Source organism: Gigantopelta aegis, chromosome 14 (assembly GCF_016097555.1).
Source record: "Gigantopelta aegis isolate Gae_Host chromosome 14, Gae_host_genome, whole genome shotgun sequence".
NCBI classification, from domain to species: Eukaryota; Metazoa; Mollusca; class Gastropoda; order Neomphalida; family Peltospiridae; genus Gigantopelta; species Gigantopelta aegis.
Window position 1 is genome coordinate 9,407,795 of NC_054712.1, and position 23,900 is coordinate 9,431,694.

The window sequence follows — 23,900 nt, forward strand, 5'->3', positions numbered from 1 at the left end:
CAATAATCCGACATCCAATTAAGTGGATTTGACTGTAGTGAGAAATGGAGCTCAACTCAAAAATATGACATTGAGCAGAACATAAAAGTTGAAGCTAGCTATAACCAGGATGCAACAAATTCACTAGCCCTCAGCCCCGGCTAATGATTTCTTTTGTTCTAGGCTAGTGAAAATTATCAACTGTATTACTCTAATACATAGAGCACTAGTTAGCTCCAGTTTATGTGAAGGGTTAGCTTTTTTAGAAAACATTTGTCAAACACTGCCTCCCAACTTCACCGAGTGAAAGTTTGTTTTAGTTAACGACACCACTAAAGAACATTGATTTATTAATCATAGTTATTGGATGTAAAGCATTTGGTAATTCTGACATACAGCCGTAGAGAGAAAACTTGCTACATTTTTCCATTAGTAGCAAGGGATATTCTGTATGCACCATCCCACACAGGATAGCACATACCACAGCCTTTGATATACCAGTCGTGGTGCACTGGCTAGAGGTAGAAATAACTCAATGGGCTTTGATTACATGAATTATATTTGCAAAAACTGGCAAGTTAACTAACTCTAACAAATTAAATTTTGCACTACAATATTTAAAAAAACCTGATGTTGCAATGGGGCAGGATTTTTTTTGTCAATTTGACAACTGATGTCCTTTGCATTTTTTAAATGTAAGAATGTTCCAGTCTAGACTCAGAAGTCAAAAAAGATCTCGCTTACCAGAAACTAATAACAAAATTAAATTTAAAAAATTAAAAATCATGATATATACAAAATTTGTCATTCATATATTTCATTTAAATAAAAAAAAGAGTAAAAATCATCAAGATGATCCAGGTTTCATTAATCCAGAAGTTATAGTGTGTGTGTGTGTGTATACAACTTAAGGTGAGCAAATTATAGTCAGAATTGGACCGTTACACAATAACTTAACAAAGCACAAAAGGTCAAAATTGACGCTATTGCTGCAGTAAAAGTAAAACCATAGATATGCTGCCTCACTGACTGAAGACAGAACCGTGTGAACTCACATCCAGTGGTGGCTCGTCCTCGAGTGTCTCTATGAAGAGCTGTTCGCCGTACTCGCCGATGCACCAGGCCGCGACCTGCACGAGGGACTGCTGGCTGATGTCGTCGCAGATCGCCTTGTACAGCTCCTGGGCCGTGTAGCCGTGCAGCGTCTTCGCCTCGGAGATCAGCTGGATCAGGGTGGACACGACCTCCGATCGCAGGTAGTTTCCCGCCTACACACACACACACAGATAAAACAGTGGGCACATTACACACATCATTCACAAATCAGTGATGTTAGGTTTGGGCAACAGGAAGGAAGGAAATGTTTTATTTAACGACGCACTCAACACATTTTTATTTATGGTTATATGGTGTCGGACATATCGTTAAGGACCATACAGATATTGAGAGAGGAAACCCGTTGTCGCCACTTCATGGGCTACTCTTTTTGATTAGCAGCAAGGTATCTTTTATATGCACCATTCCACAGACAGGATAGCACATACCACAGCCTTTGATATAACAGTCGTGGTGCACTGGCTGGAACGAGAAATAGCACAATGGGCACACCGGCAGGGATCGATCCCAGACCATCAGTGCATCAAGTGAGCGCTGTACCACTGAGCTACTCCCTGCCTCTTTGGGCAATAAAATTAAGCCTGTATTGTGGCAGGGCTTCACAGATTGCACATTTGACTGTTTCGTTAGGTTGCAGTCACATATAACCTTCATTGCATAACCTATTTGCAATTCATTTACAAACTTTGTACAGTGCTAAACAATATTTTGCTTATCATGGTAATTAAATAGCAGAGGGAGGAAAAACAACTGAATTAACATTAATCATTTTATGCACTAAATTACTTTTTAATCAAAAGAAAAGATTTTATTTCATTATATGAAATTTTACATAAACTATGTAGTGTTTAGATTATTTTTAAAATGGGTTACGCAAACAAAAAGGGTTATGCAATAATACTTTGCATAACCCTTTAATGGATTATGCACATTTTTTTTATTTGTGCAGTCCTGTTATGGCCTAATTCAGCATTTCACAACAATATATATATATTGAACTTCACATACATTGTTTTTGCTTCCTATTTATTGCTCAAGTTTATTTTGCACAAGAATATATACCACGAGACAGTATGTCTTTATCACTAAAGTAAGATTGAAAAGGTAATAAATTTGTTTCCACAGTCAACATGATAAAAAAAGAAGCTAATTCAAGTATTAGAATATTCTTAGAACTGTGAGCAAATTACATACAAGAGACGTATAGATTGCTTACATGCATTATGTGTATTAGACTATTCTTTAAAAGAGCATTTATTAAAGCATTTATTCATTGACAAACGTATTACATATATACTGCCTTTCCAAATCCATTTTTGATGATTACATGTTCAAGTTTTTTTGTTTAACAACACCACTAGAGCATACTGATTTATTAATCATCAGCTATTGTATGTCAAACCTTTAGTAATCTTGACATATAGTCTTAAAAAGAAACCTGCTACATTTTTCCATTAGTAGCAAGGCATCTTTTATATCGTTTACCATACCACAAACATCCTTTGATATACCAGTTGTGGTGAACTGGCTAGACCGAGATTGATTACATGTAGGCTGACCTCTATAACATTTAAATATCCCAGTGGTTTGAAGTTATTTGTTATTTTTATTACCAAATGATAACAACAGAGCAGAAGAATGTAGCAAACACTCACCATTGTCAAAACTTTCATTATGGTATCTATGTGCCATCGCTTATTGGGTGCATATCTGCAAGGAATAAAACATTATTCAAATTTCATCTTATTTTTGTGCTTACATCCAATTAAGGTTCAAACATGTTGTCCACACACCTCAGCTATCTGGGCTGTCCGTCCAAAACAGTAGGTTAGTTGTTAGTGAGAGAGAAGAGGGTGTAGTGGTCTTACGTATAACCACTGAGTCGTTAAAACTCGCTCTGGGTGGGAGCCGGTACCGGGCTGTGAACTCAATATCTACCAGCCTTACGTCCGATTGCTTAACCACGACACCACCGAGGCCGGTAACACATTATTAATTTGACTGCAGCAAACCCACAGCACTGAACAATTTAACAACTGAACACTCTCTGAAGGGATGATCTGTTTACAATTCACAGAAGATGGCCACAAGAGACCAGAAACTTGTCATGGTTAAAACGACAAGGACTGAGATGTGGAGATGGACAATAACGGCTGAAAGGTGTGAGGAGCTGCTAGAGCATAAAGAACCGAGACGGAATTCCAGGGAGATATCGGAGAGGATGCATTGGGATAAACATGGACAAACACACACACAAACGTTTAAATACAACAGTACCACGGAATTCCAGGGAGATATCGGAGAGGATGCATTGGGATAAACATGGACAGACACACACACACACAAACGTTTGAATACAACAGTACCACGGAATACCAGGGAGATATCGGAGAGGATGCATTGGGATAAACATGGACAGACACACACACAAACGTTTAAATACAACAGTACCACGGAATACCAGGGAGATATCGGAGAGGATGCATTGGGATAAACATGGACAGACACACACACAAACGTTTAAATACAACAGTACCACGGAATTCCAGGGAGATATCGGAGAGGATGCATTGGGATAAACATGGACAGACACACACACAAACGTTTAAATACAACAGTACCACGGAATTCCAGGGAGATATCGGAGAGGATGCATTGGGATAAACATGGACAGACACACACACAAACGTTTAAATACAACAGTACCACGGAATACCAGGGAGATATCGGAGAGGATGCATTGGGATAAACATGGACACACACACACACAAACGTTTAAATACAACAGTACCACAGAATACCAGGGAGATATTGGAGAGGATGCATTGGGATAAACATGGACAGACACACACACAAACGTTTGAATACAACAGTACCACGGAATACCAGGGAGATATCGGAGAGAATGCATTGGGATAAACATGGACAGACACACACACAAACGTTTGAATACAACAGTACCACGGAATACCAGGGAGATATCGGAGAGGATGCATTGGGATAAACATGGACAGACACACACACACAAACGTTTGAATACAACAGTACCACGGAATACCAGGAAGATATCGGAGAGGATGCATTGGGATAAACATGGACAGACACACACACAAACGTTTGAATACAACAGTACAACGGAATACCAGGAAAATATCGGAGAGGATGCATTGGGATAAACATGGACAGACACACACACAAACGTTTGAATACAACAGTACCACGGAATACCAGGAAGATATCGGAGAGGATGCATTGGGATAAACATGGACAGACACACACACAAACGTTTAAATACAACAGTACCACGGAATTCCAGGGAGCTATCGGAGAGGATGCATTGGGATAAACATGGACAGACACACACACAAACGTTTGAATACAACAGTACCACGGAATACCAGGAAGATATCGGAGAGGATGCATTGGGATAAACATGGACAGACACACACACAAACGTTTAAATACAACAGTACCACGGAATTCCAGGGAGATATCGGAGAGGATGCATTGGGATAAACATGGACAGACACACACACAAACGTTTAAATACAACAGTACCACGGAATACCAGGGAGATATCGGAGAGGATGCATTGGGATAAACATGGACAGACACACACACAAACGTTTAAATACAACAGTACCACGGAATACCAGGGAGATATCGGAGAGGATGCATTGGGATAAACATGGACAGACACACACACAAACGTTTAAATACAACAGTACCACGGAATACCAGGGAGATATCGGAGAGGATGCATTGGGATAAACATGGACAGACACACACACAAACGTTTAAATACAACAGTACCACGGAATACCAGGGAGATATCGGAGAGGATGCATTGGGATAAACATGGACAGACACACACACAAACGTTTGAATACAACAGTACCACGGAATACCAGGGAGATACCGGAGAGAATGCATTGGGATAAACATGGACAGACACACACACAAACGTTTGAATACAACAGTACCACGGAATACCAGGGAGATATCGGAGAGAATGCATTGGGATAAACATGGACAGACACACACACAAACGTTTGAATACAACAGTACCACGGAATACCAGGGAGATATCGGAGAGGATGCATTGGGATAAACATGGACAGACACACACACAAACGTTTGAATACAACAGTACCACGGAATACCAGGAAGATATCGGAGAGGATGCATTGGGATAAACATGGACAGACACACACACAAACGTTTGAATACAACAGTACCACGGAATACCAGGGAGATATCGGAGAGTATGCATTGGGATAAACATGGACAGACACACACACAAACGTTTGAATACAACAGTACCATGGAATACCAGGGAGATATTGGAGAGGATGCATTGGGATAAACATGGACAGACACACACACAAACGTTTGAATACAACAGTACCACGGAATACCAGGGAGATATTGGAGAGGATGCATTGGGATAAACATGGACAGACACACACACAAACGTTTGAATACAACAGTACCACGGAATACCAGGGAGATATCGGAGAGGATGCATTGGGATAAACATGGACAGACACACACACAAACGTTTAAATACAACAGTACCACGGAATACCAGGGAGATATCGGAGAGGATGCATTGGGATAAACATGGACAGACACACACACAAACGTTTGAATACAACAGTACCACGGAATACCAGGGAGATACCGGAGAGAATGCATTGGGATAAACATGGACAGACACACACACAAACGTTTGAATACAACAGTACCACGGAATACCAGGGAGATATCGGAGAGAATGCATTGGGATAAACATGGACAGACACACACACAAACGTTTGAATACAACAGTACCACGGAATACCAGGGAGATATCGGAGAGGATGCATTGGGATAAACATGGACAGACACACACACAAACGTTTGAATACAACAGTACCACGGAATACCAGGAAGATATCGGAGAGGATGCATTGGGATAAACATGGACAGACACACACACAAACGTTTGAATACAACAGTACCACGGAATACCAGGGAGATATCGGAGAGTATGCATTGGGATAAACATGGACAGACACACACACAAACGTTTGAATACAACAGTACCATGGAATACCAGGGAGATATTGGAGAGGATGCATTGGGATAAACATGGACAGACACACACACAAACGTTTGAATACAACAGTACCACGGAATACCAGGGAGATATTGGAGAGGATGCATTGGGATAAACATGGACAGACACACACACAAACGTTTGAATACAACAGTACCACGGAATACCAGGGAGATATCGGAGAGGATGCATTGGGATAAACATGGACAGACACACACACAAACGTTTAAATACAACAGTACCACGGAATACCAGGGAGATATCGGAGAGGATGCATTGGGATAAACATGGACAGACACACACACAAACGTTTGAATACAACAGTACCACGGAATACCAGGGAGATACCGGAGAGAATGCATTGGGATAAACATGGACAGACACACACACAAACGTTTGAATACAACAGTACCACGGAATACCAGGGAGATATCGGAGAGAATGCATTGGGATAAACATGGACAGACACACACACAAACGTTTGAATACAACAGTACCACGGAATACCAGGGAGATATCGGAGAGGATGCATTGGGATAAACATGGACAGACACACACACAAACGTTTGAATACAACAGTACCATGGAATACCAGGAAGATATCGGAGAGGATGCATTGGGATAAACATGGACAGACACACACACAAACGTTTGAATACAACAGTACCACGGAATACCAGGGAGATATCGGAGAGGATGCATTGGGATAAACATGGACAGACACACACACAAACGTTTGAATACAACAGTACCATGGAATACCAGGGAGATATTGGAGAGGATGCATTGGGATAAACATGGACAGACACACACACAAACGTTTGAATACAACAGTACCACGGAATACCAGGGAGATATTGGAGAGGATGCATTGGGATAAACATGGACAGACACACACACAAACGTTTGAATACAACAGTACCACGGAATACCAGGAAGATATCGGAGAGGATGCATTGGGATAAACATGGACAGACACACACACAAACGTTTAAATACAACAGTACCACGGAATACCAGGGCTAGCTCTGGCACTCGCCAATTTCAAATTTCAAAAACAATTGGCCAATTTTATTTTAATTTGCCGAAATAATTTCATGAAATAAATTATGTTTTGTTGGAAAATAAATGGGCTTCTCAGTTTTTGAAGTATGACTGATAATTTCGCAAAATTTTCTGTTGACCAATAGCTAGCCCTAAACATGATGAAATAGGTCAAAAATTATAATAAATAGTTTAACCACACACCCAAATAATTTTCTCATTTTTGTCATATTTAGTTATCAAAACATTAAAACACTGACAATGCATACATTGGACTAACTACCGTAAGCTGTATCCAATACAGCACAAGGCTGTAAGAAAGTGAACTTACTTTGTTGCACACATGATGATATTAGAGCTGCAGTCCGACTTGAATTCCACATCACAGGTCTCCAGAAAGTGTAGCAACTCTTTCATCATTCCACGCACGTTGTTCGAATTGACTAATGCAAATGAAAGCTCCATGGCTCGTCTGTGAAAACAAACATACTTGTTTAGTAAACAGAAAAAGAAAGAAAGAAATGTTTTATTTAATGACGCACTCAACACATTTTATTGACGGTTATATGGCGTCGGACATATGGTTAAGGACCACACAGATTTTGAGAGGAAACCCGCTGTCGCCACTACATGGGCTACTCTTCCGATTAGCAGCAAGGGATCTTTTATTTCCGCTTCCCACAGGCAGGATAGCACAAACCATGACCTTTGTTGAACCAGTTATGGATCACTGGTCGGTGCAAGTGGTTTACACCTACCCATTGAGCCTTGCGGAGCACTCACTCAGGGTTTGGAGTCAGTATCTGGATTAAAAATCCCATGCCTCGACTGGGATCCGAACCCAGTACCTACCAGCCTGTAGACCGATGGCCTACCACGACGCCACCAAGGCCGGTTGTTTAGTAAACAGATTACAAAAAACGATGATACTCTACATCATCGAATAAAATTATCTTAAACATGAACTCTTGAAAGTCAATCAAAATTAATCCATATATATATATATATTGACCAAAAAAATCCAGAATGTCTAAGTATTAACCAAGCTAAAGCCATCACCTTACTGTTCATTGGCTTCACTTTTGCCTATCATAAAATATTTCCATGCATTGTGATGAACATCCATACATGGGTGCAACAATAAACCAAGTTTTACCGATCTAGAACTTACAGTTTGTAAGAAACTGATCTAAATACAATACTTTAATGCAAAAGTTAACCATTTCAGAAAGGTAATACCTATATCTTGGCTTTTTACATTGTAAAGACGGTGGAGGGACATAGTCCAGTGATAAAGTGCTTGCTTGATGAACGTTCGATTTGGGATCGGTCCAGGTTTCCTCTCTAAGACTATATGTCAAAAGTACCAAACATTTGACATCCAATAGCAGATGATTAATAAAATCAATGTACTCTAGTGGTGTTGTTAAACAAAAACTAACTTTTTCTTGTAATGGCAAGACAAAAAAACAGAAGAAGAGAGACAGCTCAAAATGAGAGAAATGAGGTATGACCCAAAAAAAATCCCTAACACTAATAGTTGAAACTGAAGCACAAGAAAGACAAAGCTAATGGCATGTAATAAAATACCAACTTTCTGATGGATACATCTGGATCCTTGAGGCAGTCGACGATTGTTGTTCGATGTCTCTGAACAGCATTGTAGTCTGCCTGCACCACTCGTAACAATGTGTTCAAGGCTACATACCTGAAAAACGTAACCAGCTTTGTAAGTCCAATATTCTACACGAATAATACATTGTTCTTAAATCTGCTTTAGTAATTTAATATGCCATATGGTATTCTTAAAATTATCAATATCAATGCAAAAATTACATTATTTAAAGAGACATACACTATAGTACTGTCGGAAATAGAATAAATGTGATTTTCGTCAATTATTTCTTACATATTAAACAGACAAGTAAATATTTTGTAAATATCTAATTAATTATAGTCTACCTAATTTAGCATTTACTTGTTTTGGCTCTCACTTGTGTACAAGGTGGCGTTTATTCTTGAAATTAAAAGAAATACGTCAGTAAACAGGTGATTTGTGCACTTTACTGGAACAGACTATGACAAAGTTTAGTCAACATATGTCAATTTTATTGCTGTTACAATATGTGAGGGACTATTTCTGATGCTGGTTTACCCCTATTCCTCTCCAAAACAAAATATTTGTAGACATTTATAAGTAACTTTTGAGCAAAACTGTCAAGAACCATTTTGAGTTTGTGATCTATATTTTCCGGTATTAAAGGTGCTATCTCAAAGTTGCATAATGACAGCTATTGAAAATCATGTTTTTATTAAATTTTGTTTTAACATTTAAAGACTACACCTTTAACTATATGCCCATAATTATGATTATAGGAAATAATTTTATCAACTAGTAGAAAATACATTTTTATTGGAGAATCTTTATCACAAACAGATGATCACATATAACTTCTGATATAGCACCTTTAAGTGGTTGTAAGATTGTGTACATTTCTACTGTATTTATATTGAATTTATATTCACTAAATATGCTGGTCAAAATTAATATTTATGCTGCAGTTCAAAATAATCAGTTATCTTGCAGTTTTAAATTAAAAGTTTGTTTAAGGGTAAATGAAATTGACACATATCCCATCAAAATGTGTTATAGTCTGTTCCAATAAAGGTCACAAATCTCCTGTTTACTGACATTTTTATTTTAATTTCAAGAGTAAACCCCACCTTCTACATCAATGAGAGCCCAAACAAGTAAATGCTAAATTAGGTAGAGTATCATTAAATAGGTATTTACTAAATATTTATTTGTCTGTTAAATAATTTTTATTCTATTTCTGACACTAAGGCATATTTTTTACTATTAGAGCCATTTTTGATAACCGAAATCATACTTACTTAGATTTTATTGGTTAGATTATCCATTTTTGTACATCGGAGTGTTTTTGGTCATCCTGGTGTTTTTAATATCACAAAGTGCATTTCTCATATTTTAAAAAACGTATGTGAGTCTAAGTAACAGAGTTTTAGTCTATTTTTACCATTTCAAAGTCAGAAACTTATGTTTCACTCACTTGTAACATTATCCAAATGTGTTACAGGTTTGTAGATTAACTAAACTTAACTGTCCTTTTAAAATTAGCAACATGTTTCATCAACACAAATCGGATACCTTTCAGTATCTTTAGGTATTTTTTTCAAAAAGTGCTTTCTTAGTACCGACTACGTCTCATATTAACCTAAACAATTCTCTTGTATATATGCGATAAATGCGTACATTTAAAATTGAATACGAAAAATATATAGATTAACTTTCTGCAAGGCGTAACAGAATATTTTCTCACAATGAAAAGTTGTAAAAAAACCATTCTTGGATTGAAACATTTACTCCACAAACTTGTCAGAAATGAAACAATGTATATTTTACGTAAAAATACGAAACTAAGTATAAATCATTCCCCAAAGTACTTACCTAATATTTTTATCACTGTTTAAAAGAAATCTTCCTAAAATATTTACAGCTAGAACCTGTAAAAACAAAACAAACAAAAGATAAAAACAGCTGAACACACCTTCCCACAATGCCATCTTTAATTCGATAAGGTAAGTGAGCAATTATATGATAAAAATATTGTAATTAAGAGAGTAGGCAGGATTGTCTTAATAGCCATCATTTGAAACTTCCATTTTGACATCCAATAGCAGATTTATATATGTGCTCTAGTGGTTTAGTTATATAAACAAACTTTTAGAATCAACATGAAAGCCGTCTCATCCTTTTCCAATAATGAAAGAAAGAAATGTTTTATTTAAAGACGCACTCAACACATTTTATTTACGGTTATATGGCGTCAGACATATGGTTAAGGACCACACAGATTTTGAGAGGAAACCCGCTGTCGCCACTACATGGGCTACTTTTTCCAATTAGCAGCAAGGGATCTTTTATTTGTGCTTCCCACAGGCAGGATAGCACAAACCATGGCCTTTGTTGAACCAGTTATGGATCACTGGTCGGTGCAAGTGGTTTACACCTACCCATTGAGCCTTGCGGAGCACTCACTCAGGGTTTGGAGTCGGTATCTGGATTAAAAATCCCATGCCTTGACTGGGGTCCAAACCCAGTACCTACCAGCCTGTAGGCCGATTGTCTAACCACGACACCACTGAGGCCGGTTTTTCCAACAATGATGTATTAAAAATAGTTGCAACAACTATAGACAAAGATATGCCTTTGATTAGTCTTGTTTTGTAAAGCATATTCATACATTTAATAATTCTGACCCAGTTTTCAGAGGAAACCAGCTACATTTTATCCATTATCAGCATGGGACTTTCCCATAGACAGGGCAACACGCACCATAGCCTTTGATATACCAGCCTAGCGGCACTGGAAAAACCAAATGGGTCTGCTGAGGCTTCGCTCACACCAGGGGTGGTATGTAGCCCAGTGGCACAGCGACTGAGCTATATCCCATCCTGATATGCCTTTTAATGTATCGCATTCTGTAATTACTGAGTGCACAAGCCGTATCTTACCCGTAAGCCTGCCTCGGACTGAATTCCCATAATGGTAAGCACTATTTCATACAGGATCGCATGGCCAACATTTTTACTCGTATCTGTATTCGTGGCAACCTGTTGAGAAACACAACCAACTATTTTAATATTCAGTTATATATTTTAATAAGAAACTTATTATAGTAGATATCCATGTGTACAACATCAAAGTTTGATATAATATCCTTTGAAGGTCTGAATTAAAATAAAATTAACTTTTGAGGAAATTGTAAATGATTTTTTTTATTTTTTATTATAATATAAAAGAAAAAGAAAGGGCTAGCTCTGGCACTCAAAAAAATTCGCCAACTGCGAATTTTAAAAGCTGTTGGGGAATTTTAATTTTAATTTGGTGAAATAATTTCATGTAATAATTGACATTTTAAAGAAACTAACTGTTGATTTGTGCAGTTTTTGAAGTGTAATAAACAATTTGGTGAAATAGTTTGCTCACCCAGAGCTAGCCCTGAGTATATGAATGACCAGTAAACATGTTTATAGTGATTTTTGCCATGGTACACTATAGATTACAAAGAGTAAAAGTCCAATTAAAACGGGTTGATTTACCACATATGATGTACAATGCACTGTAAACTCACCTGTGCCAGTATGTCATTCATTGTCTCACTGGCGTCAGCATCATTCTTCCCTAGTATCCGTAGTAACCTCAGAATCTTCACCTAAAACACACATGAAAATACAATTAAGCATTAAGCTTGCATCTTACATCAAGCTTGCATCTCAGTTTGCTTGATCCTTGATAAAGTGACTACCTGGTAGATTGAAAACATCTTTACTATTGTAAAATCATTGATTACTAGTGTACTGCACATCTCAGTTTGCTTGATCCTTGATAAAGTGACTACCTGGTAGATTGAAAACATCTTTACTATTGTAAAATCACTGATTACTAGTGTACTGCACATCTCAGTTTGCTTGATCCTTGATAAAGTGACTACCTGGTAGATTGAAAACATCTTTACTATTGTAAAATCACTGATTACTAGTGTACTGCACATCTCAGTTTGCTTGATCCTTGATAAAGTGACTACCTGGTAGATTGAAAACATCTTTACTATTGTAAAATCATTGATTACTAGTGTACTGCACATCTCAGTTTGCTTGATCCTTGATAAAGTGACTACCTGGTAGATTGAAAACATCTTTACTATTGTAAAATCATTGATTACTAGTGTACTGCACATCAAAGTTTGTTTGTTTTGATTAACGAAACCACTTGAGCACATTGATTTATTAGTCATCGGCTACTGGATATCAAACATTTGGTAGTTTTGACAGTCTTAGAGCAAAAGCCAGCTACGTTTTGTTTTGTTTCTCCCTCCCTCCCTCCCTCTCTCCTCTCTCTCCCTCCCTCCCTCCCCCTCTCCTCTCCCTCCCTCTCTCTCTCTCTCTCTCTCTCTCTCTCTCTCTCTCTCTCTCTCTCTCTCTCTCATTTCTTCCCGACCTGGCAACTCCTATCTTTCAACTTCTTTCGCTGTCCACCTCCACATCCCAGTCCTTGTCTCTACAACTGCGACATGTGCTTGTCTCTTATGGCTATCTGTGCCACACACCTGCCATTCCCCATCAGCTTTTACCTGCGGGCTTAGTCTGACCACTTCAGTGAGTGTTCAGTAGTTCCTTTTAGAAAATTTGTTTCTAATTTTCATTATTATTCATACTTACCTAGTACCAGCACAACAACGCTATACGAGTTATAACCTCCACTGCAGAATTATCTCCCTTGCCAGATGTATGACCTACACCTGCACATGGGTAGACCGTATATCCTTGTTATCGATTATAACTCAGGATCGTATAGCATTGTTGTTGTGCTAGTACGGTAAGTTGAATAAGACTATTGGCATTGTTAAGAGGCACTTGTAACCACCTACTATGCACCCCTACTACCGGCAGTCATTAGTTAGTGCCGTGAGACAGACCAGGTTTATTAGCGGCAGAGGACGAGGATGCCAGGTGGGTGCAGGGAAATACAGAAAGACTGCACCCATGGAAGAAGTTGAGACAGGTAGGCGATGGTGTGGACAGTTCAGAAGACAGAGGCGGAGGAAACTGACAGAAAGGGTTGAAACAAATTGAAATCATGGGAGAAATTAGAATGTTTTTTACATTAAGATAATGAGAATGATAGGCAGAGGGTGATAGATGAGAAAGATGAATGAATGTGTCAGCCATATATTCAACATCCCACAGACAGGATAGCACAAACCACAGCTTTTGACATACCAGTCATAGTGCACTGGCTGGAATGAGGTACTGCACATCAAATGTCCAGAAACAGTGTAAAAGATTTTTTGATCTGGTGATCCTCAAGTTCTCAGCTTTTATTTTCATCATGTGTTACAGTTCGTTTAATAGTCATAGAGAAAATAATATTAAAACAGTATAAACAAGATCCTGAAGTGTTACCTGAAGAAAGGGATCACTGACGCCAGAGACATCATGTTCAGGGGAGTAGCCAGCCATTATTAAATTTTTCAATATTCGCACTAACTGTGGCACAAGCTGAAAACAAGAACATTATATCATAAAACACTATAAAAATTATTGATGTTGAAATTACATAAATTATGTATCACAAGTAATAAAAACAAGCATTCTGGGATACTGCTAACGCAATACATCTTCTCTACTGGGCACAAACAATTTTCATATCTCCTAAGTTCAAGGGCCATAACTCTGTGAAAAAAGTCCAGGAAATCAAATTTTCGTCTGTCAAAAATTAATAAGTTGATATGAAAGTCAAGCTTGATCTGTAACAGTACATGATAAAGCTATACACAAAAATGTTAACATTTTTGTATCTCCTAATTTCAAGGGCCACAACTCTGAAAAAAATGGGTAAATCACTATGACTCCTAGGGCTCCAACTAAAAAATTTGTCTCCCACAGTACTTTTTAGAAGAATTTTCATGGGCGAAACGGCCCAAAGACAGCACTTTTTTAAAATGAGTTATGCACGAAAATGTACATGTCACCATGACATGACTCCCAACTTAAAGAAATGCTAAAGCAAGGCTTTTGGACTGGTATGCACATTCAACGATACATAATGCACATTATTGCTTAATATCAACAAGTATAATCGTATAGTTAATTAATAAAATGATTAAATGTGACGGCTATTATATAGAACGGGTGCAGCATTTTGTACCATCCCAGTGAATACGCCCTCTGGCGAGATGGTGGTTACATAATACCTAACATGTCATGTCAGGAATTATTCTTCGAACTGAAGAAACAAAACATCCCAGTAACATAGCATCGTGTATATGTGGTTAATTTTTCAATACACAATAAACCACCATTGTCAGTGTTGAAATAACTGTATTATGTTTTGTATATAAATTAACCCACGTACTTAAATAATGGTCGGAGTGTTTTCTTGGTTAATTGGTCTTTTCTTTCCGTGGCCTGTACCTGTGGTTCTTGATTGGCAGGTGTATATTTAGACTGTCCCCAGACAGTGTCTAGACACACTAAAAAGACATGCCTCTTTTATTAAGATCACAGGGTAGTGTGTGATAACCTCAAATCCTGCTGCTTTATTACTGTAATTCTGTAAAACCCTTGATTAAGTAGACTTTCCCATCTAAAGTCACAAAACTGACCAATTACGTCGTCCCAAAGAAAATTATCACTTGGGTATCATGAGTGGTCATTTTTGCTCGAACGTATCCTACCAATAGGCCTAATAATATGCATTTTTTCTTTGGATTTTTTAAAAGAAAAAAATACTATAACTCCATTTTGTTATATTGATGCAAAATGAAATATATTTAGTTAAATAGTTTATTACACTATCAAGTCATTTGCATTCTTTTACAAGTCAGGTTGATGAAAGTGAAGCGCCTTGTCATAAATTAGAGCGTTTGTTGACACTATGCATAATAGAGAAGTCAAACGGAGCTGACGTCACTTCGCCCCAAGCTATACCACCGGACATCACAAAAATGAAACAAAATGGCTGCCCCCAGTTAGCAGGAATAATCATGTTTTTTTTATTAACTCTAAAATTACTACGCATTTTTCATTTGTTAAAGTATCAGTATGTGTTGGTGGTCCGGTTATGCATCTTTCCAACACATAAGGCTCTTGTTGGAGTTCAGTCTACCTTTAAAAATATTTTCTCAAACGTCAATTTTGAGCCTGTCTATGGCAATTTTTTTAAAACAAGAACCTGCCATTGAGACAAGCTTGATCTGTAACTACATGATAAAGAATTACACGGAAATGTTAACATTTTTGTATCTCCTAATTTCAAGTACCATAACTCTGTGAAAAATGGGTAAATCACCATGAAAGTCAAGCTTGATCTTTAGAAGTACATAATAAAGCTATACACAAAATTTCAATTCCTGAGGAAATGTCAAACAATATCCAGAAAACCATACATACGTAGGACAGATGGACAGGCAGACAGAAGGGCGGAGATGAAACCTATAGCCCCCCCCCCCCCCCCCCCCCCGAACATTAAAATTGCCAAAAAACAACCACAATCTATTAATATAATATGTCATGTCAGATACAAAAAACCCAAAGTGTACTAGAAAGCTGTACTGTATTATGTGATATAACAAATGTTTTTTTAAATGGCTTCTTATAGACATCCCCTGCGTGTGCTGTAACCTCACCGTGGTGCAGGGGTGTAACATTCTCTTTGAGAATGGCCAATACAGCACAAATGGAAGTTCAGAGTAAAATTCGGTGTCCGTAAAATTCTGTGATATTTGTATTTGTATTTTTGGCACAGTTCTTTACACTGTTTTTGTTTAAACATTGAATTTTTATATTGATGTTGATCATCACTTTATTTATTTGAATTATCATAGTTTGACACCCAATAGCCGATGTATTTTTCGTGCTAGGGTGTCGTTAAACATTCATTCATTCATTCATTCTTATAGACATAGGCGACATAGATGTCAGGATTTATTTTGAGAAACTCGAAGCACACAATTATTTGTAAGAGTACGATAATCAATTTCCCAGATATTTATCACACTAAACTAGCATTTACATGTTCGTAACATACTTGGTGCATATTATTTGATAGGATTTAACATCTGTGCTTTTGAAATATGTCTACATAAAGCAAAATAACCTTTCAGTCATGTTGATTTGCGGCAAAAATCACTTTGATAAAAAAAAAAAACTCCCGCAGGCAGGCTCAAAATTGTCATCAAATGGCTGTTTCACCCATGGCAATTCTATTAAAATATTGCCGTAGGTGACAAATTCTTAAGTTCTGGTCTTGCCTAGCGCAGTCTGAGACTTTTTGAACTTCAGGGTCGTGTGCTCTGAATGAAACAGCTGATGCAAGACTAATACTACTGTCCATTCATGAAAACATGTTTAATAACGTTTATATACCGTGTCAGGGGTGGGGATTGATGAACTGCAAAAAAAGAGGAAGTTTAAAGGGGTCCCAGAAATTCTTGAAATCCTAGGTTAAAATCTGTGCCATCTGACACATTTTGGAGGAAAGGACGATTAAAATGTGAGGAAACATATTGTTCCATGAGAGGAAAACAGCTGATCCAAGGAGAATTCCCACCCCTGAACAGTACATTTATTAAAATAAATAATTTTCATGCTAATATCCTATTACTAAAGTTCAAGCACATTACCTTGGGCATGCAAATCAGTGGATCAGGCAGTCCATTATGTAGGTAGAAATGAAATTCTATAACTGATCACCAATATGTACTAACTGTTTGATGACCGATTAATAATCAACCAAATGTGCAATGTGCTTTGGGGAACATACATTTATTTGCTTATTCATATCATATACTGCTTAAGTAAAGTTCTACAATAAAACTATTAAAAACAAACATCTGATATACAGTAATTAATAAAAATATATTGCTGTCAAATGTTAATTTCTTGATGTAAATATTAATTTGACTAGTATAAAAAATAAAATTTTATTTAATAAAAAAGAAATGCATTTTGGACAAAACAATGTGCCAGACCCTCCAAACAAAATTGAAAGAAAAGTTTAGAATTACAAAATGATGGTAACAGGAAAACCTCAAAACAGCAACAAAGAAATGCATGCCAGACTCCACATTGTGATTTTAATATTAGCAGTATTAGTGTTAACACAATATTTACACTTTCAAGGAAACTTTTTTAACACCGAGAAAATTTTTCCACATACAGGTAAAACCTGTATTGAAGACAGATACGGTATCCGAAGATGGACCCGATTATTTCTATCACCCCATGTAGTGACTGAAATCATATTTGCATACCAAACCACACATTGAAGATGAAAAAATAGAGAAGGAAGGAAGGAAGGAAATGGTTTATCTAACGACGCACTCAACACATTTTATTTACGATTATATGGTGTCGGGCATATGGTTAAGGACCACACAGATATTGAGGGACAAAACCCGCTGTCACCACTTCATGGACTACTCTTTTCAATTAGCAGCAAGGGATCTGTTATATGCACCACCACAGATAGGATAGCCATACCAAGGCTTTTGATGTACCAATCGTGGTGCACTGGCTGGAGCGAGAAATAGCCCAAGGGGCCCACTGACAGGGATCAATCCCAAACCAACTGTGCATCAAGTGAGCTCTTTACCACTGGGTTGCATCACGCCCCGACAAAAATAGAGCTTCCATTTATAACTGTACATACATAAACACGATGTCAGGCTACAGTCCTATTTACATATATATTATATATATATATATATATATATATATATATATATTTACATATATATATATATTTACATATATATATATATATCTATATATACTTACTTAGCGTCACTACTGAACAGTCACTCATATTGTTAGTACTACACGTTAATGATGCCTGTCCAACACACTAATTATGAACAGACCTGTCAACCCTCCTGGATTCGGCAGGAGTCTCCTGGTATTTGATCAAATCTCCTGACAACCTGTGCAGGAGACAATTTCTCCTGTTAAATGACATTTTTGTAAGCATAAAAAAAATTTGATCCCCTTTTACCAAAATAACATAAGGGAAGTAACTATGACGGATCTGAAGTGCCAGACTCTGGCCCAGGGTTGACAGCAATACACACAATGCATGTTAAAATCACATTGAAGACAACAAAAAGACCAATTAGCTATATAAACATACTTGTGTCAGTTAATTTTGTATGTTTGAGCAGTAAAACTTTGGTAACAAGGGTACACTTCAATAGATTTTTTTTTTTTTACAATTAATAAATGTTGTGTTTGATATAAAGTTATCCACAGAAATGGGTATAATTCCGGTATATTTCACACAATGTCCGTAATGAGGTTTTACTTCATTAATGGAAATACAATGTTTATTGCATCATTATAATGATTTTAAATAAGTATCACGCCACTGTTCCTCATTATAGTAAAAACTGAATATTAATTTATAAGATTTATATAAATTTGTCTTGGGTACTTCAATTTGGGTACACTAGCCACAAATGATGATGTAACGTAACCTGTAAGTGTAATGCCGTAAATGTACTAATTAATTTGTTTAATTTCTTGTTAATGTTCTTAACATTTTGGGATAAAAGAGATTTTTAATTTTTTTTTATATTAAATCATAATGATATTTAAACTTTGAAAAGAAATATATATACACACATTTAAAAAAAAAAAAAAAAAAAATTAATTTAAAAGAAATTTTAAAGCCAAGGTCTAAAGTTAACAAGTATATATGACATTATGTAGTGTTCATATAACATATTGTAATAATGTTTACAACAACCTTGTGATTTTGGGTTAAATTGTGTGAAGTTAAAAAATCTCCTGTTTTTTGACAAAATCTCCTGCTTTTTCAACACACACCTCCTGCTTTCTCTTGACTAAAGGTTGACAGGTCTGATTATGAAAGAAGGAATGTATGGCCTTCGTGGATTAGGCCCAGAGTGAGGTTTCCTAAGTAGCATTTGGATTTCAATATGAGTAATGGTACTTCCGGTTATAGGCCACAACAAAGTGGTAAATGTTATGCAAACACACGTACTTAGGGACCGTAACAAAAGTATATTGAAGCCAGAGAGACTAAGTCACTTAGTCTTGATTCTGACCCCCCACCCCCCTCAAAAAGACTAAATGGGCAGTTGACTTTGGCTTCATCCAAATTGACGTTACAGAACAAGGTTTGGAAAAGACCAAAGGAAGACAGTAGTAATATAAAAGAAACAAACAGTATTTATTCATGAATGCACATAGTGAAACAATGTTTTTAAACAGTGATATGAGGCCAACCAAGGCACTCTGAAAGGCTTTGTAACTATTAAACTATACATCCAATGACAATATGCCCATTGGTATCTTTCATCAGACGCCAATGACATAAGCTCCAAGTTGGCCTATTTCTCAAGTCATATTTTCCAGCAATTTAAGAAAATTTATGCTTCTTTTCTCTTCTTTTTTGCTGTTGCAATTGCCGTTTTTCGGCTCTATTCCAGCGCTTGATGTGCAAGGTAGAGATTTTTTAAACAACTTGTATTGTTGTTAATATCTTGATGCAGAGTTGAGTTGTTCCTGTCAAGTCTCTTTTTGTTAATTAGAAGTTACAATATATCGTGAAATGTTTTAATGCGCTGTTTATTGGGAGAAAATATCACACACACCCGCGACACGACGCTACGCGCAAATTTCGATAAGTGAAAAAAGAGAAGTGACTCCTATTAAAGAAAATCATCCTAAACACGCTCAAGATGTATAACAACAATTGTTTGTTTGTTTTTTGTTTTGTTTGTTTCATTACTTTATTATTTATTAGTGTTACACATGATTGCCAAACCACTTGTCATACTAAGAGAGCTAACTCTTTACGATCGTTACAACGGCAAGACCTGTGTGGTACCAACATGGCCGTTATAACGAGAGTTGACTGTAATACATACCTAGCCACCTTGATATCCTGGTTTGCATGGGCAGTAGGTCGACAATAAATACCTTGGCCAGTGTTTTGAAGCCTTTTGGGTTGTGTTTGTATGATGATTTTCAAGTTCAAAGCAAGTGAAGCCAAAAGTGATAAAAAGACTAAATGGAGATGTTGAAATCATAAACACCCTCCCCCCCAGACTAAGTGACTTAGTCTCTCTGGCTTCAATATACTTTTGTTACGGTCCCTTACTATCACCCCAATAAATGGGTTGTCTCAACGCACCCATGTCTACAATTCTGTATGTTGTGCCTGTGCAATGTGTTCTCACCATGGGTATAAAAGTCTGCATGATTGCCATCCACATATTCACGCACACTTCAATTTAAAATGTGTCATGTTTTTGCTTTGCTTAATGCTGGTCCTGGTCTTTGTGCATAGGAAACGGATCCAGTCATTTGAAGTCATTGCATCATCCACCCAATGACACTCTGACTGACATTAAAGTGCCTTGCGACTTCTCGTTGACTGTGTTCAGACCTACTCCACTGCCCTTCTCAACATTAGTCAAAACACGACGCATTTTCAACTGTGTAGTACTAACAATATGAGAGACCCTTCAATAGTGATGCCGAGTATACATGCTGTATGATCAGATCCGTATCCATGTATATCGGAACATAGCCGTACACACATTTTGAAACCAAAAATAGATACAGGGTTCATACACCTTTTTCAAAATTAATTTCTATACTTATTCCATACCTTTTCGAAAACATATTAAACCATTTTCCAGATTTATATGACTAACTTCCGAATGTACACTGTGCAAGTGTATAAAATCAGAAACTCCCGATTAGCTTCAGAATGTTAACGATTGTGTGTAAAAGGAGATCGCATTCGGGCAGCGTTATGCAAGTTACTGAAATTTGCTTATTTCCCATATTTTTTCAAAAATTGCATGCAAAATTGGGGGGTTTTCCCCATACTTTTTCAACACCTGCAAAATGAAAAGTATAAATTCCATACTTTTTAAGGATTTTCAGACTGAGTACAAACCCTGTAGATAAAACTGGCTGTTAAACGACATTTCTGGAAAATGAAAGTTAATACCATAAATTGTTTAATTCCTTCTTTCTTTTTTTTGGGGGGGGGGAGGGGGGAATGGATGACAGTCTTGCTTAAATGTTGAGAAAGTAAATAAACCCGCTGTATAAGAAGTGTCATGCATGTACATACTGATTAAGACATGCACATGCAGTATTAGTAAGGCAACAACTTACATTGTCACTAACCTTTCTGAAGTGATGCAGTGTGTCGGGACTCCGTTCACACATCTCCGTGATAAGACACACTGCTGTCAACAGAACACCTACACAAACAAAAACAGAACACAGGAATGATTAATAACTGCTGCATCTCACTACGTTTCAAAGTAGATAGCTGCTTATGCCAGGAAACTTTGTTTTCAAAAACTTGATTAGCAATATTTCTAGTCAATTGAAAAATGATTTGCAATTTTTGTTTAATGTTTTTAAATTGTGTGACGATCTGAAACTTGCATAGCAAATCACAATGCAATGCGATACTGAACAAAATGTTCTGTTATGCTAAACAGGACACCATCATAAGCATCTTCTTAGACAATATAAAGTAAAATGTAGCCGACAGTTAAGTACAAGTGATGAAATGATCTGGCTAGCTGGAAATCAGCTGCGATTTTAAGCCAGTACTTCGTTATATCATAAACATATTCTAAACATACGTTTAAAATAAAATATTGCTGATCAGCAGCAAAGATTTAATTTCTGAAAAACCAAACTTCCCAAAATTATGAGGAGCGGAAAATCGCACTACTCGTAATAGAGGGGAAGTACAGTTTTATTTAAATGAGTGGGACAATGTTTTACACTTCATAGATTGAAATAACAAGTGTGCTCCTTAGAAACGAAAGTCTGTATGTTACTAACCATGATTTTTCTCATTGAGCAATGAACGTGTAGCTGGTATGTACATCTCCATGAGGTCAGGAACTTTGTGGATAATGCAGAATGCGCACAGTATAGACTGAAAAACAAACACAGTTTACAAACAACTTCTTTCACTCCGTATATTCCATTACCAGGGGTTTCCCTAGAGCCAAGTAAGCGCCTTCATGTCTGGTAAGCGCCTTAACTGCAGGACCGTGTCGGCTTAATTTGTAACATGTATACAAAACAATGGAGCTGTGATCCGTAACGTTATTCACCACACATTATCACACTTCCATCTGGTATCTCTGCAATTCTTTAGATGTTCACTTTGAGGTCCATTGATCGCACCGTTTTAATTGTCGGCGGGCTTGTGCTGGTCACGTGGTACAGGTGATCGGCTACTACTAATCCGCCAGATAACTGCTTGTTGTAATAATGTCTGTATGCTTGGGAATTACGCATCAAGACAAATCAAAGAAAATACCTATTAATTGAATAAACATCTTTGAAGGTGAAATTCTTGAGTAAAACATGTCACCATTAATCCTGGTATATATTTACCATATCGAAACCGTACCTACATTGTTATTTGCTAAAATGAACGGTCACGGATCGACCAAAAAAATTTGCAAGTGGCCAAAATTTTGGCTGAGCCATTTTCTATCTTCTGATGTGAACAAACGGTTACATAATCTATTTGACACCTCAAACATAATAATACCAAATATTCAATTAGCATAATAGCAATCTCGCGACCGGTAACGAGAAACGGTGTTATCCAGAATACAGTGTATGCCTTATGATATTTGCTAATTTTAATAATCAAGGTTATTAATTTTAACGGCATGCATTCGACATGTACGACAGCAATGTGACAGCGATTCAATGTCTGGAAGATATGTAACTTGCTATTTTAATTTTGTAAAGTCTTTGAACCAAAGTAATAAAAACAAACCGACAATGCATGTCAATTTGAATACACATGCCAGTTCAGGGCCGAACGACATGTCGGCTATCCCAAGGGCTGAGTTCAGCCAGACCGAGCAGAAACAAAACGTTCACTACACTGTTTTGTGCGCTTCACGTTAAACCAAATGGACACGACGGACACCAATCAAGTAGTTCGCGAACGTTAGGAAGGTTCGTTGGCTGAACTGAGGAAAGCTCTCGGCGTAATATATGTCACGCTTCAGAGTCAGCTGACACCCACATGTCAAGAGATATTGTTGCG

General features: G+C 37.2%; 1 protein-coding gene across 5 annotated transcripts in view; it reads right to left on the minus strand.

Annotated features, from left to right (window-relative positions):
- LOC121389045 (AP-1 complex subunit gamma-1-like) overlaps positions 1-23,900 on the minus strand; it is a 59,946-nt gene that overhangs the window by 18,100 nt on the left and 17,946 nt on the right. For 4 of the 5 annotated variants that reach the window (XM_041520653.1, XM_041520656.1, XM_041520658.1 and 1 more), the window contains 10 exons: positions 22,667-22,763; positions 21,980-22,068; positions 14,228-14,323; positions 12,397-12,477; positions 11,777-11,875; positions 10,710-10,765; positions 8,835-8,948; positions 7,572-7,712; positions 2,751-2,805; positions 1,035-1,247 (listed from right to left, as the gene is read on the minus strand). In XM_041520653.1, coding sequence (XP_041376587.1) covers positions 1,035-1,247; positions 2,751-2,805; positions 7,572-7,712; positions 8,835-8,948; positions 10,710-10,765; positions 11,777-11,875; positions 12,397-12,477; positions 14,228-14,323; positions 21,980-22,068; positions 22,667-22,763 — 1,041 coding nt within the window. The remainder of the gene's footprint in view (positions 1-1,034; positions 1,248-2,750; positions 2,806-7,571; positions 7,713-8,834; positions 8,949-10,709; positions 10,766-11,776; positions 11,876-12,396; positions 12,478-14,227; positions 14,324-21,979; positions 22,069-22,666; positions 22,764-23,900) is intronic. The other variant, XM_041520654.1, reaches the window with a different exon arrangement.